This window comes from Priapulus caudatus, unplaced genomic scaffold (genome assembly GCF_000485595.1).
Source record: "Priapulus caudatus unplaced genomic scaffold, Priapulus_caudatus-5.0.1 Scaffold272, whole genome shotgun sequence".
Classification (NCBI taxonomy): Eukaryota; Metazoa; Priapulida; class Priapulimorpha; order Priapulimorphida; family Priapulidae; genus Priapulus; species Priapulus caudatus.
Genome location: NW_014577333.1, coordinates 306,176 through 319,093, shown reverse-complemented (window position 1 = coordinate 319,093; position 12,918 = coordinate 306,176). Strand labels below are relative to the sequence as shown.

The 12,918-nt window shown below is 42.1% G+C and overlaps 1 protein-coding gene across 1 annotated transcript in view; it reads left to right on the top strand.

Annotated features, from left to right (window-relative positions):
* Positions 1-275: 275 nt before the first annotated feature.
* The window catches only part of LOC106808388 (phosphatidylinositide phosphatase SAC2-like), a gene marked incomplete at its 5' end in the record, with an annotated part of 23,407 nt that continues 10,764 nt past the window's right edge, over positions 276-12,918 (top strand). Inside the window, 7 exons of the mRNA XM_014811089.1 lie at positions 276-353; positions 584-720; positions 1,419-1,568; positions 7,086-7,130; positions 7,257-7,439; positions 8,940-9,200; positions 9,601-9,819. Coding sequence (XP_014666575.1) covers positions 276-353; positions 584-720; positions 1,419-1,568; positions 7,086-7,130; positions 7,257-7,439; positions 8,940-9,200; positions 9,601-9,819 — 1,073 coding nt within the window. The remainder of the gene's footprint in view (positions 354-583; positions 721-1,418; positions 1,569-7,085; positions 7,131-7,256; positions 7,440-8,939; positions 9,201-9,600; positions 9,820-12,918) is intronic.

The following is a 12,918-nucleotide window of genomic DNA, read 5'->3' as shown; positions in this document are numbered from 1 at the left end:
ATATAGGAGTAAGATAATATATCCTATATTATCTTACTCCTGATATTATTATGCCATGCATTTTGCTTTTTTTTCAAAGTAAACTTCTTATCTAAAATCTGATTTTACTATGGAAATCGCTTGAGGGGTCAATATAAATTGTTAGCAAGAAACCTAGTCTATATAGTTTTATTCGTAATATGCACAACTGTTAAATTTCTTTCTGTAAAAAGTACATTTTGTTTTTGTTAAATCGTTATCTGTATCGTGAGTATGTGTTGTTTGAAACATTTCAGGGTATGACTTGTGTGATGCTTGGAATCCTCTGTGCTTAGGAAGAATCTATGGTCTAATTGGCAAATTTGAAATCCCGGGTAGGTGTATGTGTTAGATTTCTATTTTTTATGGTACTACCAAAAATATATCCAACAAAAAAGGACATTGCATGTGCCCACTGGATACAAGTTATAGGGCATGATAAACATTTAAAAAAATGCTACCATAGTAAATATAAAGTTGCCATTGCATAAGCACTGCAATTGCTTGCTGTTGCTATTTCAATGAAGCTAGAATTGTGTTATGGTTACAAATTAACATTTTATAGACTGTGAACCAAAGTTGCTAATAGTCAAGCAGCAGACTGTGGTGGGTGACTTGAGTGATGATCATCCTGTATATAGGATCGACCGTATCGCTGTGCTGCCTCTTTCTTATGCTGAACCTGAAGAACTCGCTTTGCAGGTGTGTCATCTTAAAAATAGTTTAATCAACTACTATGTACTAGTAACTAGTGTATGATATATATATTTTCAAGTATTTATGTATCAGTTCTATGTGTGTTTCCTATTATATACGTTCATGTGCTATGAAATCGTTGACCAAGTCTATTGTTGTTGTTGCTTAGTTATGCTGATAAGGTCTCTGTCCCCCAGGGTACTGCCGGAACGTACCCTGGGTGCGGTCCGGTATACCGGAACGTACCCTGGTAACTATCTAGCTGATATGGTTAGGGTTAGGGTTAGGGTTAGGGAGTAGGCGTAGGAGACTCCGTAGACTCGTTAGTGGAGTAGACGAGGTACGGTCCGGCATATTAGATAGTAGTATTTAGTACCAGGGTACGTTCCGGTATACCTCAGCCTTAGTTATATATTTGGGCACAAACCAGGCAAAAACTTCCTTGCAGTGCATTTTTAATTAGAGAATAGATAAATTTAGTGCTCTGTGCATGATGAAAGTAGAATTTGTAATTATTGAATACAATCCATTAATACTAATCCATTAATACACAATTTAAGATATAATAACCATCATATGGTCTGTTGTTGTTTTCTTTGACCATGTAACCGGGGTCATTTCACATCTGTGTTGTTACATCATTCAAAAACTGTAATATGAATTGATATGATTAAAATCAATGTCTTATTTCTCTGATAAAACAGCCATGTTCGAAGCACCATTTTGGAGTAGATTCGAGCAAGGTGAATCCCACTGCACCTGCGGACCAGCAGAAAGCTCTGCAGAAGACTTGGAACTCTTTTAAATCTGTCGGCTCAGCTGCAGCACAACGCGTCAAACAACGACCTGTAACTGTAAGCTGAAATTCAGATAGTAATGTGTTGTATGTAAAATGTTAATAATTTATGTGTAAGACATGAGTACATGAGTATCAGACAACGTATAATAATTACATATTATGTGTAAATAGTCTACTATATATAATATATATTATTAAATTAGACAGTAGAGTATTATTGTTCATTTGTCAACGCAAGGATTTTTCATGTTTTTTCTAACTGTTTTCGTATTTTCTCAACTGTTCTGATACTTACCGGTACTCCTTACGTAACACTCAGTGAATATAATAAGTAGGACAAACAATTGAAACATGTCACAGAACACTCGCACATCATTCTTTGACCAATATGTGCTCCGATCTGTATTTCGAAGGAGATTTGTTTACATATATCAACAAAACTAGCGTGAGATTTTCGCTCGCGCAAGATCCCACAGACCGGTACCCTGTCTCTACACTATATTGCCTATGTATACATTTCGAGATAGCTACCAATCTACAAAAATTTGCATCACGTAATTACGTGCACTTGTTTTGTGGGACTTTTAGAAAATTCCAGTCTAAAAAAACTCAAGATAGCAGGCGAACGCTTGTGACAATTTTTAGCTCACCTTGACATCGTCAAGATGGGCTATTGCCATGGGGCGTTGTCCGTCGTACGTTCGTCCGTCCGTCAACGTTTGGCTATGGTCAACGATTACTTGAGAACCGTTTGACCCACATGTTTCAAATTGCATACAGTTGTTACTCCTATGGGAGAGATGTGAACGTCCTTACCTATTTTGTGGCACGCCAGTTGACCTACTTTCGAGCCACGCCCACTTTTGGGCAAAAATGGAAATGGCCATAAGTCAGTTCAGGTTCAATGGATTTTGCTCATTTTCGGTATGTGAATGAATAAGGACTGGCCCCAAAACATCACACGGGTTTTTTTTTTTCAATTATGCAAATTAGGTAGATTTTGGCAATTTCACTATGCATTTCAGTGTCTGCCTACGGTCAACGATAACTCAAGAACCGTTTGACCCACATGTTTCAAATTGCATACAGTTGTTACTCCTATGGGAGAGATTTGAACGTCCTATTTTGGACCACGCCAGTTGACCTACTTTTGAGCCACGCCCACTTTTTGGCAAAAATGAAAATAGCCTAGATTCATTCGATTCTGTTAAACTTACCTACCTACCTACCTACCTACCTAATCATACCTATGTGTAATATTGTGTTATAGATTCTTTATTACAGTAATTTGACTGGAATATTTTTATTGCTTTTATTTGCACGATAATCGAAAACCGAAATGGCGATCATTTAGGCGTAGTGCCATCTCTCGCCCAGATTTCAGACTCAAATCTGAAACATTTATTTTCGCCTCAAAACTAACCCTGAAACAAAACAGTGAAATTTCTATTAGTATAAAACAGGGAATAAGGACATTTGATCACATTTTGGTCCGTCATAAACGAAACACTTCCCAAATTTTAAATATCATCTCCCTCTTCTATCACACCCAAGGTGAGCTATAGTGTCATTGACACTTTCATTATGCTGAAGTAATCTATATATATCAGGAGTAGATAATAGGGAGGAGTGTGACATCAATAAACAAGGAAGTTCTTCATTAATTACCTTTAATATACTACGGATTTTTACGCGTAACATCATCTCAACTTGAGGTCAATCGGAAAAGTACTATTCGGCCATCATTATAGAAAATGATTCTCTCGTGGACACCGCATCGGAGATCCTAAAAGTAGACCGTTTCCTTCTTGGCTTTCATAGTCAACCATTGCGGCCTATATTGCAACAAAGCAGATACAAGCATATTGCTTAATGACGAGTTGTGGCTCGCTGGGAATTAGGAATACACTCGGCGATGTACTTTGACCGGTACAACAGCTACACAGCATCCTTTGTACATAGTGCATGCCTTCCGACGCCAGCATACCAATGATTAGTTCGGCGGTTGCGTCCGATCTCATTCCCTGCGGCAAACGCCCTTCGGCTTCCGAGAGAGCTAAACGGATCGAGCCAGGTTGCTTGCTTTTGTCTGAATTATAGGGCGTGATGCGTGTTAGGGTTAGGGTAATCCGAAAGGACTCGGGATATAATTTGGGGGGTCAGGGTCAAAGGTCAAAGATGTCCTAAAGAGGGGAACTTCCCCTTCTTAATTAAGGTGAGGGAGGAAATGCGATTGCGGCCAAATCTCTAATGGCTCTGTGGCCGATTGAGGTCCGTCCCAACGTCTATAGTTATTGTCGGCGCGGCCTCACTCTCTCTCTTCTTTGAGAATCGGTTCTGAGGGGCGATTGAAAACACTTTTTTTTTCGCTGTGACTTACATTTTATGGCCTTTATATTGAAGTCATGAAATGTACTTTCGTGACCAGCGAAGCAGTAGTTGTTGATAACCTTTTCTTGACCCTTCAAAGAGGACGGTTTAAACATGGATTTGTTGACTTTACAAGGATGACTGCTTTGTCTATCGAGCCCCGTCTACCCGCATTCCCCTCACCCTCCCCCCACTCGCCTCGGTCGACGCATATCATGATAACACTAATGATTAATTCGAGTCATTAAAGTTGACACAGCCCTGTATCTTTATTATGTATTACCAGTAGGGTATAGAAAGTGATCATAGATTTTAGATCATGTTTAGTAGATAATCTGATATGTCTTGAGCGTCGAAGCAGGTGGTCAGGAGGCGCACTTCATTCGCTTCAGTGGTGTTTATCAGAGAATACTGGACTACCGTAATCGTCAGTTGCGCTGCGATCTGCGGCACTTGATTTTTTTTTTTATATTTAATGTATTTATCTTTTGATTTTTATTATATTTTAGCTCACTCATGACATTCAGATGAGATTGTAGAATCGCATGTTTGTCCGTCGTCCGTCGTCCGTCCGTCGTTGTAACAGTTGGGCACAATCATAAACGCTCGGAGTACGGAACGATTTCGGACATGGGGGGGATCTGTCAAACGGTTGGGATGTAGTTGTGTTGGGTCAAAGTCAGGTTCAAAGAGGTTAAAAGAAGGGGAATTCCTCCTTACTAAGGTTAAGGAGGATATGCAGAATTGCCCGCAAAATCCTAACGGCTGACCTAGGTGTGATAGTTGTGTATCAGCTCATTGTAAGGAAAAATGCCTACTGGGCGAATGGGGGTCACAGGTCAAGAAGTCAATTTGGGCACAGGGCGATTCTTAGACATTTTTAGGAAATTTTTTTGTTTCACTTTTTTGTAGTTCGCGGCTAAGCTTTTTTGGCATTTTTGAGGACCATTAATCCTTTCGGCTGATGCGAAGAGTAGTCGATACCTTTTGACTCAAGAGGAGGGTTAAACATAGGATTTTAACGTCTGTATAGAAGATTTGACTGCTGGGTTTGCTAGTAGATCTATACATGCCTGGATGTATGAGGGCTTCACGTCCCCAGTGAAATTTCAAAGCTAAATTTGGTTAAGTAAGGTTTATGCTCTTAAATAGTATATTTCGTTATGCATTCTTCTGTCAGTATTAATGTAACATATGCCGCAGTGGGTTTAGCCAGTTGCATGTATGTTGTGGTACTGTGTATTTCTTGCCTGTGTTACGTGATTGTCAAGGTGGCAGCTCTTGTTGCGCTGTAGGCTTGCGTAGGTAAATTGGTGAGTGTTACCTTATTCTGTTTGCAGAATAGTTGTTGTATACGGCCGATGAAGCGTCATGCTTTATTGAGACACTTAACGTCGCCCGATTCGTTGGCACTTTTCATACCTATTCCAACAACATTCCTTTGAGAGCGTTCTGTACCTTTCCTGTGCATTCACTGTTTCGGCATGTATGTGAACACATTTGGGACTAACAGGGTTTACTAGAATCCCACCACTCCACCACAGAGTCACCGCAGTAGACGTTAGATGAGCGCTGTCGCTCCGCGGCACTTGTTTACTGTTTGGGATGGCATGGCATGGCATGGCATGCGGTGCGATGGGATGGCATGGGATGGCATGAGATGGGATGAGATGGGATGGGATGGGATGGCATGGAATGGGATGGAAGCATGGATAGATAGATAGTTGGATGTTTTTGGGTATTTTCCTTTCAACCAAACGGTCACCAACTGAGTAACATCACTGATTTCCCCGGGCAACGCCGGGTATCCCGCTGGTCAGTAATATGTACACGGACAGGTCAGACTCTCCAGGGTGCGAAATTAACGGAGTCCGGAATCAAATACTCCCTGATTTACTGTCGGATTCCCTCATTTGACATATGCAGGAGTTCGTGTGACTCCCTGAAAATTCTGCTATACTAACTAGTTCGTTCCAGAACACCGCCTCACGGAATTACTGCGTATTTTTTCAGCAAATGTCCCAAGAAAATTTGGCAGACGCGCACTACAAATGTCCTGCAATGTCAATGTCCAAACGTGTAATCACCAGCGGGTGTTACAGATAGCCAGCGTGTGCCGCGCTTGCCGCTAGTGCGTACATGTATGGCCAGCAGCAGTGTTGATTGATGTACGGTCGCGATCGTTTCTGTGGTGCGAAGTGATGCGGAGTATGTTTATGACTGCGTAGGGATGTATGCGCCTGGATGCGCGTAGGATGTATGCGCCTAGGATGCCTGTATGCGCGTAGGATGTATGCGCCTGGGAGGGGAGAACGAATGTAAAACCCTTCCCGGTAGCCTCCCCATCCTATCAGTTTAAACTGTGGAGATTATTGAACTGTGTGTATTTGGCAGATAACAAGCATAGTACCAGAGTTGGATTCTGTTGGTCACATATGTTGAAGTACATGTATGACATTGCACGATGCTAAGTTTATAAACTTGATTTGTTAGAATGAAACCCACACTTTATTTTCGTTTGCAATAATTTCCATTTCCTTTTCTTTACCACGTTTGAACGTGGCTTTCTGAAATAAAAGTTTCCTTAAGATCAAGCCTTTGGGATTGTTCCTAATTTTAGACATTTCGTTTTATTTATCCAATTCTTAGAAAATAAGGACTGGTAGATTCTCATAAGGGCTAGTAGATTTATCTTTTGTGAGTCACTTTGATTACTTTTGACCCCTGCATTTAAGGGCGATCAATTATTGAGGCACATGTGGAGGCAGGTGTCCCTAAACCAAGATTTCTTGTTAGTTAAATTTTAATATAAAATCTTCAAAATAAGCACACGCATTATTGTTAATATCTTTATTTTTGCACTTCAGAATGCAGGCTCCCTCGTTTTGCTGCAGACTCCCTCTTTTTGAGGGCAGGGAGTCCGTTGGACTCTCTTGTTCAAAAGTTCATTTCTACCCCTGCTCTATCTGTTTTTATTTATTAATAATTATTTCTTGATTAATTTGTGAGACGATCGTTTTAAGTTTGGTGGTGTGAAGTGTTCCCCTAATATATTTTTCCTCATTTTCACTTGTTATAGATTGCTAACTTGCAAACTAACATTTAAATCACATTACCTGTTTCACAGTATAATGTTCAAACGTCTGCAGGTTGTGATTGCTTGTTTATTCATCTTTAATCAGAAATTGTGGTTTCTTTGCAGAAAGATGCCAAAGAGAAAGAGAGGTTTGAGAGAAGAATCCTGGAGGTACGTCTTGTTTGAAATTCCCTGATTAAATTTTGAGGTGTGGCTATTCCAAAAACAGTTAGATCACTTAGGCACTTCACTGAAAAAAGAGTGCCTGAAAGAGTAAAGTTTGATCTTTTTTTCTAGGAACTGCTTAAACTATTCAATGACTCGTTCTCCTTCTACTACTCACCCATTGCTGATTTGACCAACACTGTGCAGCGACAATGCAAGATGGCCAACAGTCATGAGCCTTTGCTATGGAAATGTGCAGACGATAGATACTTCTGGAACAAGCACATGCTACAAGATCTGCTAAGTAGTCCCCAGGTAGTTCTAACCAGTGTTTGAAATTCACGTCGGCCCGCCGCCGACAGTTTCGATGCCGGGCCTACAGCTTCTTGATACAACAGGCCCGCTGATCCTACAGCTATTTGATCGCCGAAAATTCGAAACACTGAGAAACTGTTACCTGTAGAAATCTGTTCATGCATATTAACTTCCAGTGGTATTTATTTGAAAACTAATCCGTGACATACATGTATACAATGCGTTCGCCCACTGCAATCAACTTTAGTTGGCATTCAAGAAACGTGCGTGGGATGTTCGGACGCACAGGTTAGCACAGGTTCCTGCATCCTGTAGCAGCGTTGGCATACCAAAAATCGATAAGAAGTGGGTGGAGCTTACTTTTGGCCAGTGGTAGTGAACCCTACATTGTGTTGGCCAGGGTATATTTACGTGCACGGGTCGTGCAGCACGCTCACTGTTCACGTGCACTAGGTTGTGGAGTAATTTTCACATCCGCGCGCATTTCACGTTTGGAGGTAAACAATCAAGTTAGTGGTATCACTGGTCGTTATTACAAACGATCAGTATACTGTTTTAAAATAATATTCAGAAGATTTAGATAATATATCATGTTGAATTATACAGTAAATAATAATAATTGTCTCAAGTTTTAACACACATGTCATAATTAAGTCACTGTAGCTGCAAAGCACGGCGTATTACTTACTAGTCATGCAAACAGCAGTACAGCCTCGTCCCACCACTCAGGTTTAACCGTGTCATATTGTTTTTAACGTTTGGAAAAACTATATACATTTATACAGGGTGTAGCTAAATAAAAGCTTCCCTATGTAAGAGCTTGTATGTCTACAAAATACATTTACTTTGGACACACTCAACACGGACAGAATTCCCCAGTGCCCATTAAAATTTTACAGTAGGTAAATTTTACATTATTTTTTCTTTTTCCACCAAAAAGTGTTGCTAGTTGTAAGCTATTGGAGTACCCTAAAATGGCTCTAGATTGCATCTCAGAGCTTATAATTTTCAAAAATGTTCTGGCACCCAGACCCCCATAGAAGTCCCCGATGTGTACCAGACTACCAGTCTGTCTCTCTGCTGTCAAAGTGGAAAGTCGTAGTTACCAAGGAGCTACATATAACAACGATGTGGCGTTTCCTTAATTGTGAGCCCCCGGCAACGAAGCATAAACAGTCATCCGACGAGAGGAAGGAAAAACAGAGGGATTATGATTATGGACATTGATAATGACTAATAAACATAAGGAAGAACATGATATGCTGTTTTATTACTGTAATTTGCTCCAAAATTAGCGGGCCTACAGCTTTGCTGGCGGGCCGGCAGCTTTTAGAAGCTATATAGGCCCTGCAGGCCTACAGCTTTTTCTGCTAAGTGGCAAACACTGGTTCTAACTAATGTCAAGATAACAACTGTAAGTCGTAACTAGTTTTGTACATTTCATTCACACCTGGCAGTCGTAATGCTTTAAGTAAATAATCTCTCTTTGATTTTGACCAGGATGAAGCACTGACAAGTCACTGGATAATGCCTATTATGCAAGGCTTTATCCAGATTGAGAGCTGTGTGCTGGACATCAGTGAGAATCACACACCAGAGGCTCCTGATGTGAGTCCTATTGACGCTCATCCTCTAATGCAGCCGGCTAGCTTCACCATCATTCTGATCTCGCGTAGAAGTCGCCACCGTGCGGGCACACGCTACAGACGCCGAGGAGTGGACGAGGGTGGCTATTGTGCCAATTATGTGGAAACTGAGCAGGTAATTGCCACCTGGAATTTAGTACAATTATTATTACAGTTTAATCATTTATATATTACTCATAGCTAAATTAGTACAGGCTTGACAGTTACCGTACAGTTATTAATAAATATTAGCAGCTCTGTTGTAGTTGGTAGCACTAAGGTGAACCATGTGTAACACAGATAGTGTAATCATAGGGAAAACTGACTAATAAATAAGGGATATTACTATGACTGTGCTGTATTACATTGCTTTAGACCTTACGCAGCATAGTACATTGCAATTAATGTGAGTGCTCCTATATCACTAATGTTATCTTGATTAACTCTAGAACCCAGAACTGGAACTAGAATTGGAACTGGAAAACTGGTCAAACGGAAGAACTAGTCTGTGTAACTTCAAAACAACCTTCTTCTAGATAATAAAGTTTGGAAAACATATAGCATCGTTCGTGATCATAAGAGGTTCAGTGCCGATATTCTGGAGTCAGCCTGGATACAAATATCGACCACCGCCACGGATAGATCGTTCTGACCAGGAGTCACAGACGGCATTCAAGAAAAACTTCAATATGGACCTTGCCATCTATGACAAGATTTGCGTAGTCAGTCTCGTAGAACAGACTGGCAAAGAGAAGGTAAGGTTTGTGTACATTTGTTATATTAATTAAACATCGCAATATCCTCTGGACAGAGATTAATAGCAACTGTATTATCTCTGACATGTGCAGGTGATGGCGGATGCGTACATGCAGCACATGCTGCTGCAGGACAGAGATTAATATAACAACTGTGTTACAGGTGATCGCGGATGCGTACATGCAGCACATGCTGCTGCAGGACAGAGATTAATATAACAACCGTGTTACAGGTGATGGCAGATGCGTACATGCAGCACATGCTGCTGCAGGACAGAGATTAATATAACAACCGTGTTACAGGTGATGGCAGATGCGTACATGCAGCACATGCTGCTGCTGGACAGAGATTAATATAACAACTGTGTTACAGGTGATGGCAGATGCGTACATGCACCACATGCTGCTGCTGGACAGAGATTAATATAACAACTGTGTTACAGGTGTGCACCGTGCGTTACGGGTGATGGCAGATTGGCGTACATGCAGCACATGCGTGCCTGCTGACAGAGATTAATATATAACAAACTGTGTTACAGGTGATGGCAGATGCGTACATGCAGCACATTGGCTGCTACAGGACAGAGATTAATATAACAACTGTGTTACAGGTGATGGCAGATGCGTACATGCGCACATGCTGCTGCAGGACAGAGATTAATATAAGCACTGTGTTTACAGGTGATGGCAGTATGCGTACATGCACCACATGCTGCTGCTGGACAGAGATTAATATAACAACTGTGTTACAGGTGATCGCAGATGCGTACATGCAGCACATGCTGCTGCAGGACAGAGATTAATATACAACCGTGTTACAGGTGATGGCAGATGTCGTACATGCAGCACATGCTGCTGCAGGACAGAGATTAATATAACAACTGTGTTACAGGTCTGATGGCAGATGCGTACATTGCAGCACATGCTGCTGCTGGACAGAGATTAATATAACAACCCGTGTTACAGGTTGATGGCAGATGCGTACATGCAGCACATGCTGCTGCAGGACAGGATTAATAACAACTGTGTTACAGGTGATGGCAGATGCGTACATGCAGCACATGCTGCTGCAGGACAGAGATTAAATAACAACTGTGTTACAGGTGATGGCAGATGGCGTACATGCATCACATGCTGCTGCTGGACAGAGATTAATATAACAACTGTGTTACAGGTGATCGCGGATGCGTACATGCACCACACTGCTGAGCTGCGACAGGAGATTAATATAACAACTGTGTTACAGGTGATCGCGATGCGTACATGCAGCACATGCTGCTGCTGGACAGAGCGATAATATAACACTGTGTTACAGGTGAGTGCAGATGCGTACATGCACCATGCTGCTGCTGGACAGAGATTAATATAACAACCATGTTACAGGTGATGGCAGATGTGTACATGCAGCACATGCTGCTGCAGGACAGAGATTAATATAACAACTGTGTTACAGGTGATCGCGCGATGCGTACATTGCGACCAATGCTGCCTGCTGGACAGCGGCGACGTGGCGTACGTGTCGTTCGACTTCCACGAGTATTGCCCGCGGCATGCGCGATCGAGACAGTCTCCGTGCTCGTGTCGCGCGTCGATCGAAGACGAGGTGTCGGCACGATGCGCTTACTGCTGCGCGACGACGCCGGCATGATCTGCGAGCCAGCAGGGTGTGTCCGCGTAAACTGCATCGACTGCCTCGACCGCCACCAATGTCCGTGCAGACGCGCGCTCGCCCGGGCTGTCATGAGATACAGCGTGTGAGCTTGACGAGGCAGAGCGCGGTCGAGTTTTTTTTAATCCTGTGGTTGTTGCTATTTTACGTAGCATTTAAATACGTAAGAATGTATCTTTATTGACGTATTCATGGTAGCGTGTGATTGATTGGCTCTGACTGATTGACACTGCTAGTCACTCGCTGTTTTTCTGGACGTTGTGGGAGGTTGTAAGTCGAAATTTGTGCATGTACACGCTACATATTACAAACTCGGTGCCACTTGACCACCTTAGCATGAATATCCAATGGGAGCATGGTTATCTGTGCGCAGATGGTTAGGGCAATTAAACCTAGTGCTGTTTAACCATTGAAGAGGTTTGTAATATATCGTCAATAAATACAGTGTGTGATGCTAGGAATAGTGGCCTCAACTAAGTAGTCTTTAGTTACGTAGAGGTATACGGTAGCAATGCCTCTCCACGAGACGGTAGCGGCATTCTAGGCATCCAGGTTCAACTATATATGCTTAATTAATGTATTTTCGTGCAAATACTTCAGTTTCGAAAGTTTGGACTGTTGCCACCTGACGAAGTGCTGCCGCCTAGCTGTAGTTCCTGTACCAACAGCTTTGGGCAGACAATCGGGGACGTGCTTAGCCATCAATATGCTGGAACTGCTGCACTAAAAGGGACTACACTAGGACAGGTGAACGACGCTTCGCTGGTCTCATGAAGGATGGTTACAACTCGGCTAATAGTAGAAGTAATGTATTTAATTAGAAGGTGTACACATACAGGCTGTTACTTAACTTTTCATGGTTAGTAGAATGGTTTAAGAATTGCACTTTATCGTGCCTGTTTTAAATAAGTGAGAAATACACTCTCAGCACAGAACAATGTATTGTGGGTTACCTCTAGCTGTGCATGCAACAAAACGAGAGAGCACAGCGCTTTTGTGGCCAGGTGGTATATAACCGCCATCTATCTGCACACACAGGTACTACCTAAATCGATTCAAGGACGCCTACAGACAGGTGACCGATAGATCTGATGTTGCATTGCTGTGAGTGAAGACATGCAGCCGCGCTGAGCAGCACAGACTCGCTAGCATGAGCAGAGAGTGCAGTGGATGCTGCACAAGAACGAGCACATGATGCAGATCATCAGTGAGTCATCATGCACAATCGTTGATGACTGGCGGCATAAAACGCAACGCTAAACGCTCTTATTTACGTTTGCTATTTACTGCCATCGTTTCGTGTGTGGATCCGCTTAACTATATGTATATTATATTAATATCAAGGAGCTAATAAATAACCAGAGAGACCGTGTACAAGATGGCGTTGCGCAAAAGATGCGTTGTTACCCCCGAACCACGCCGAGCAGCAC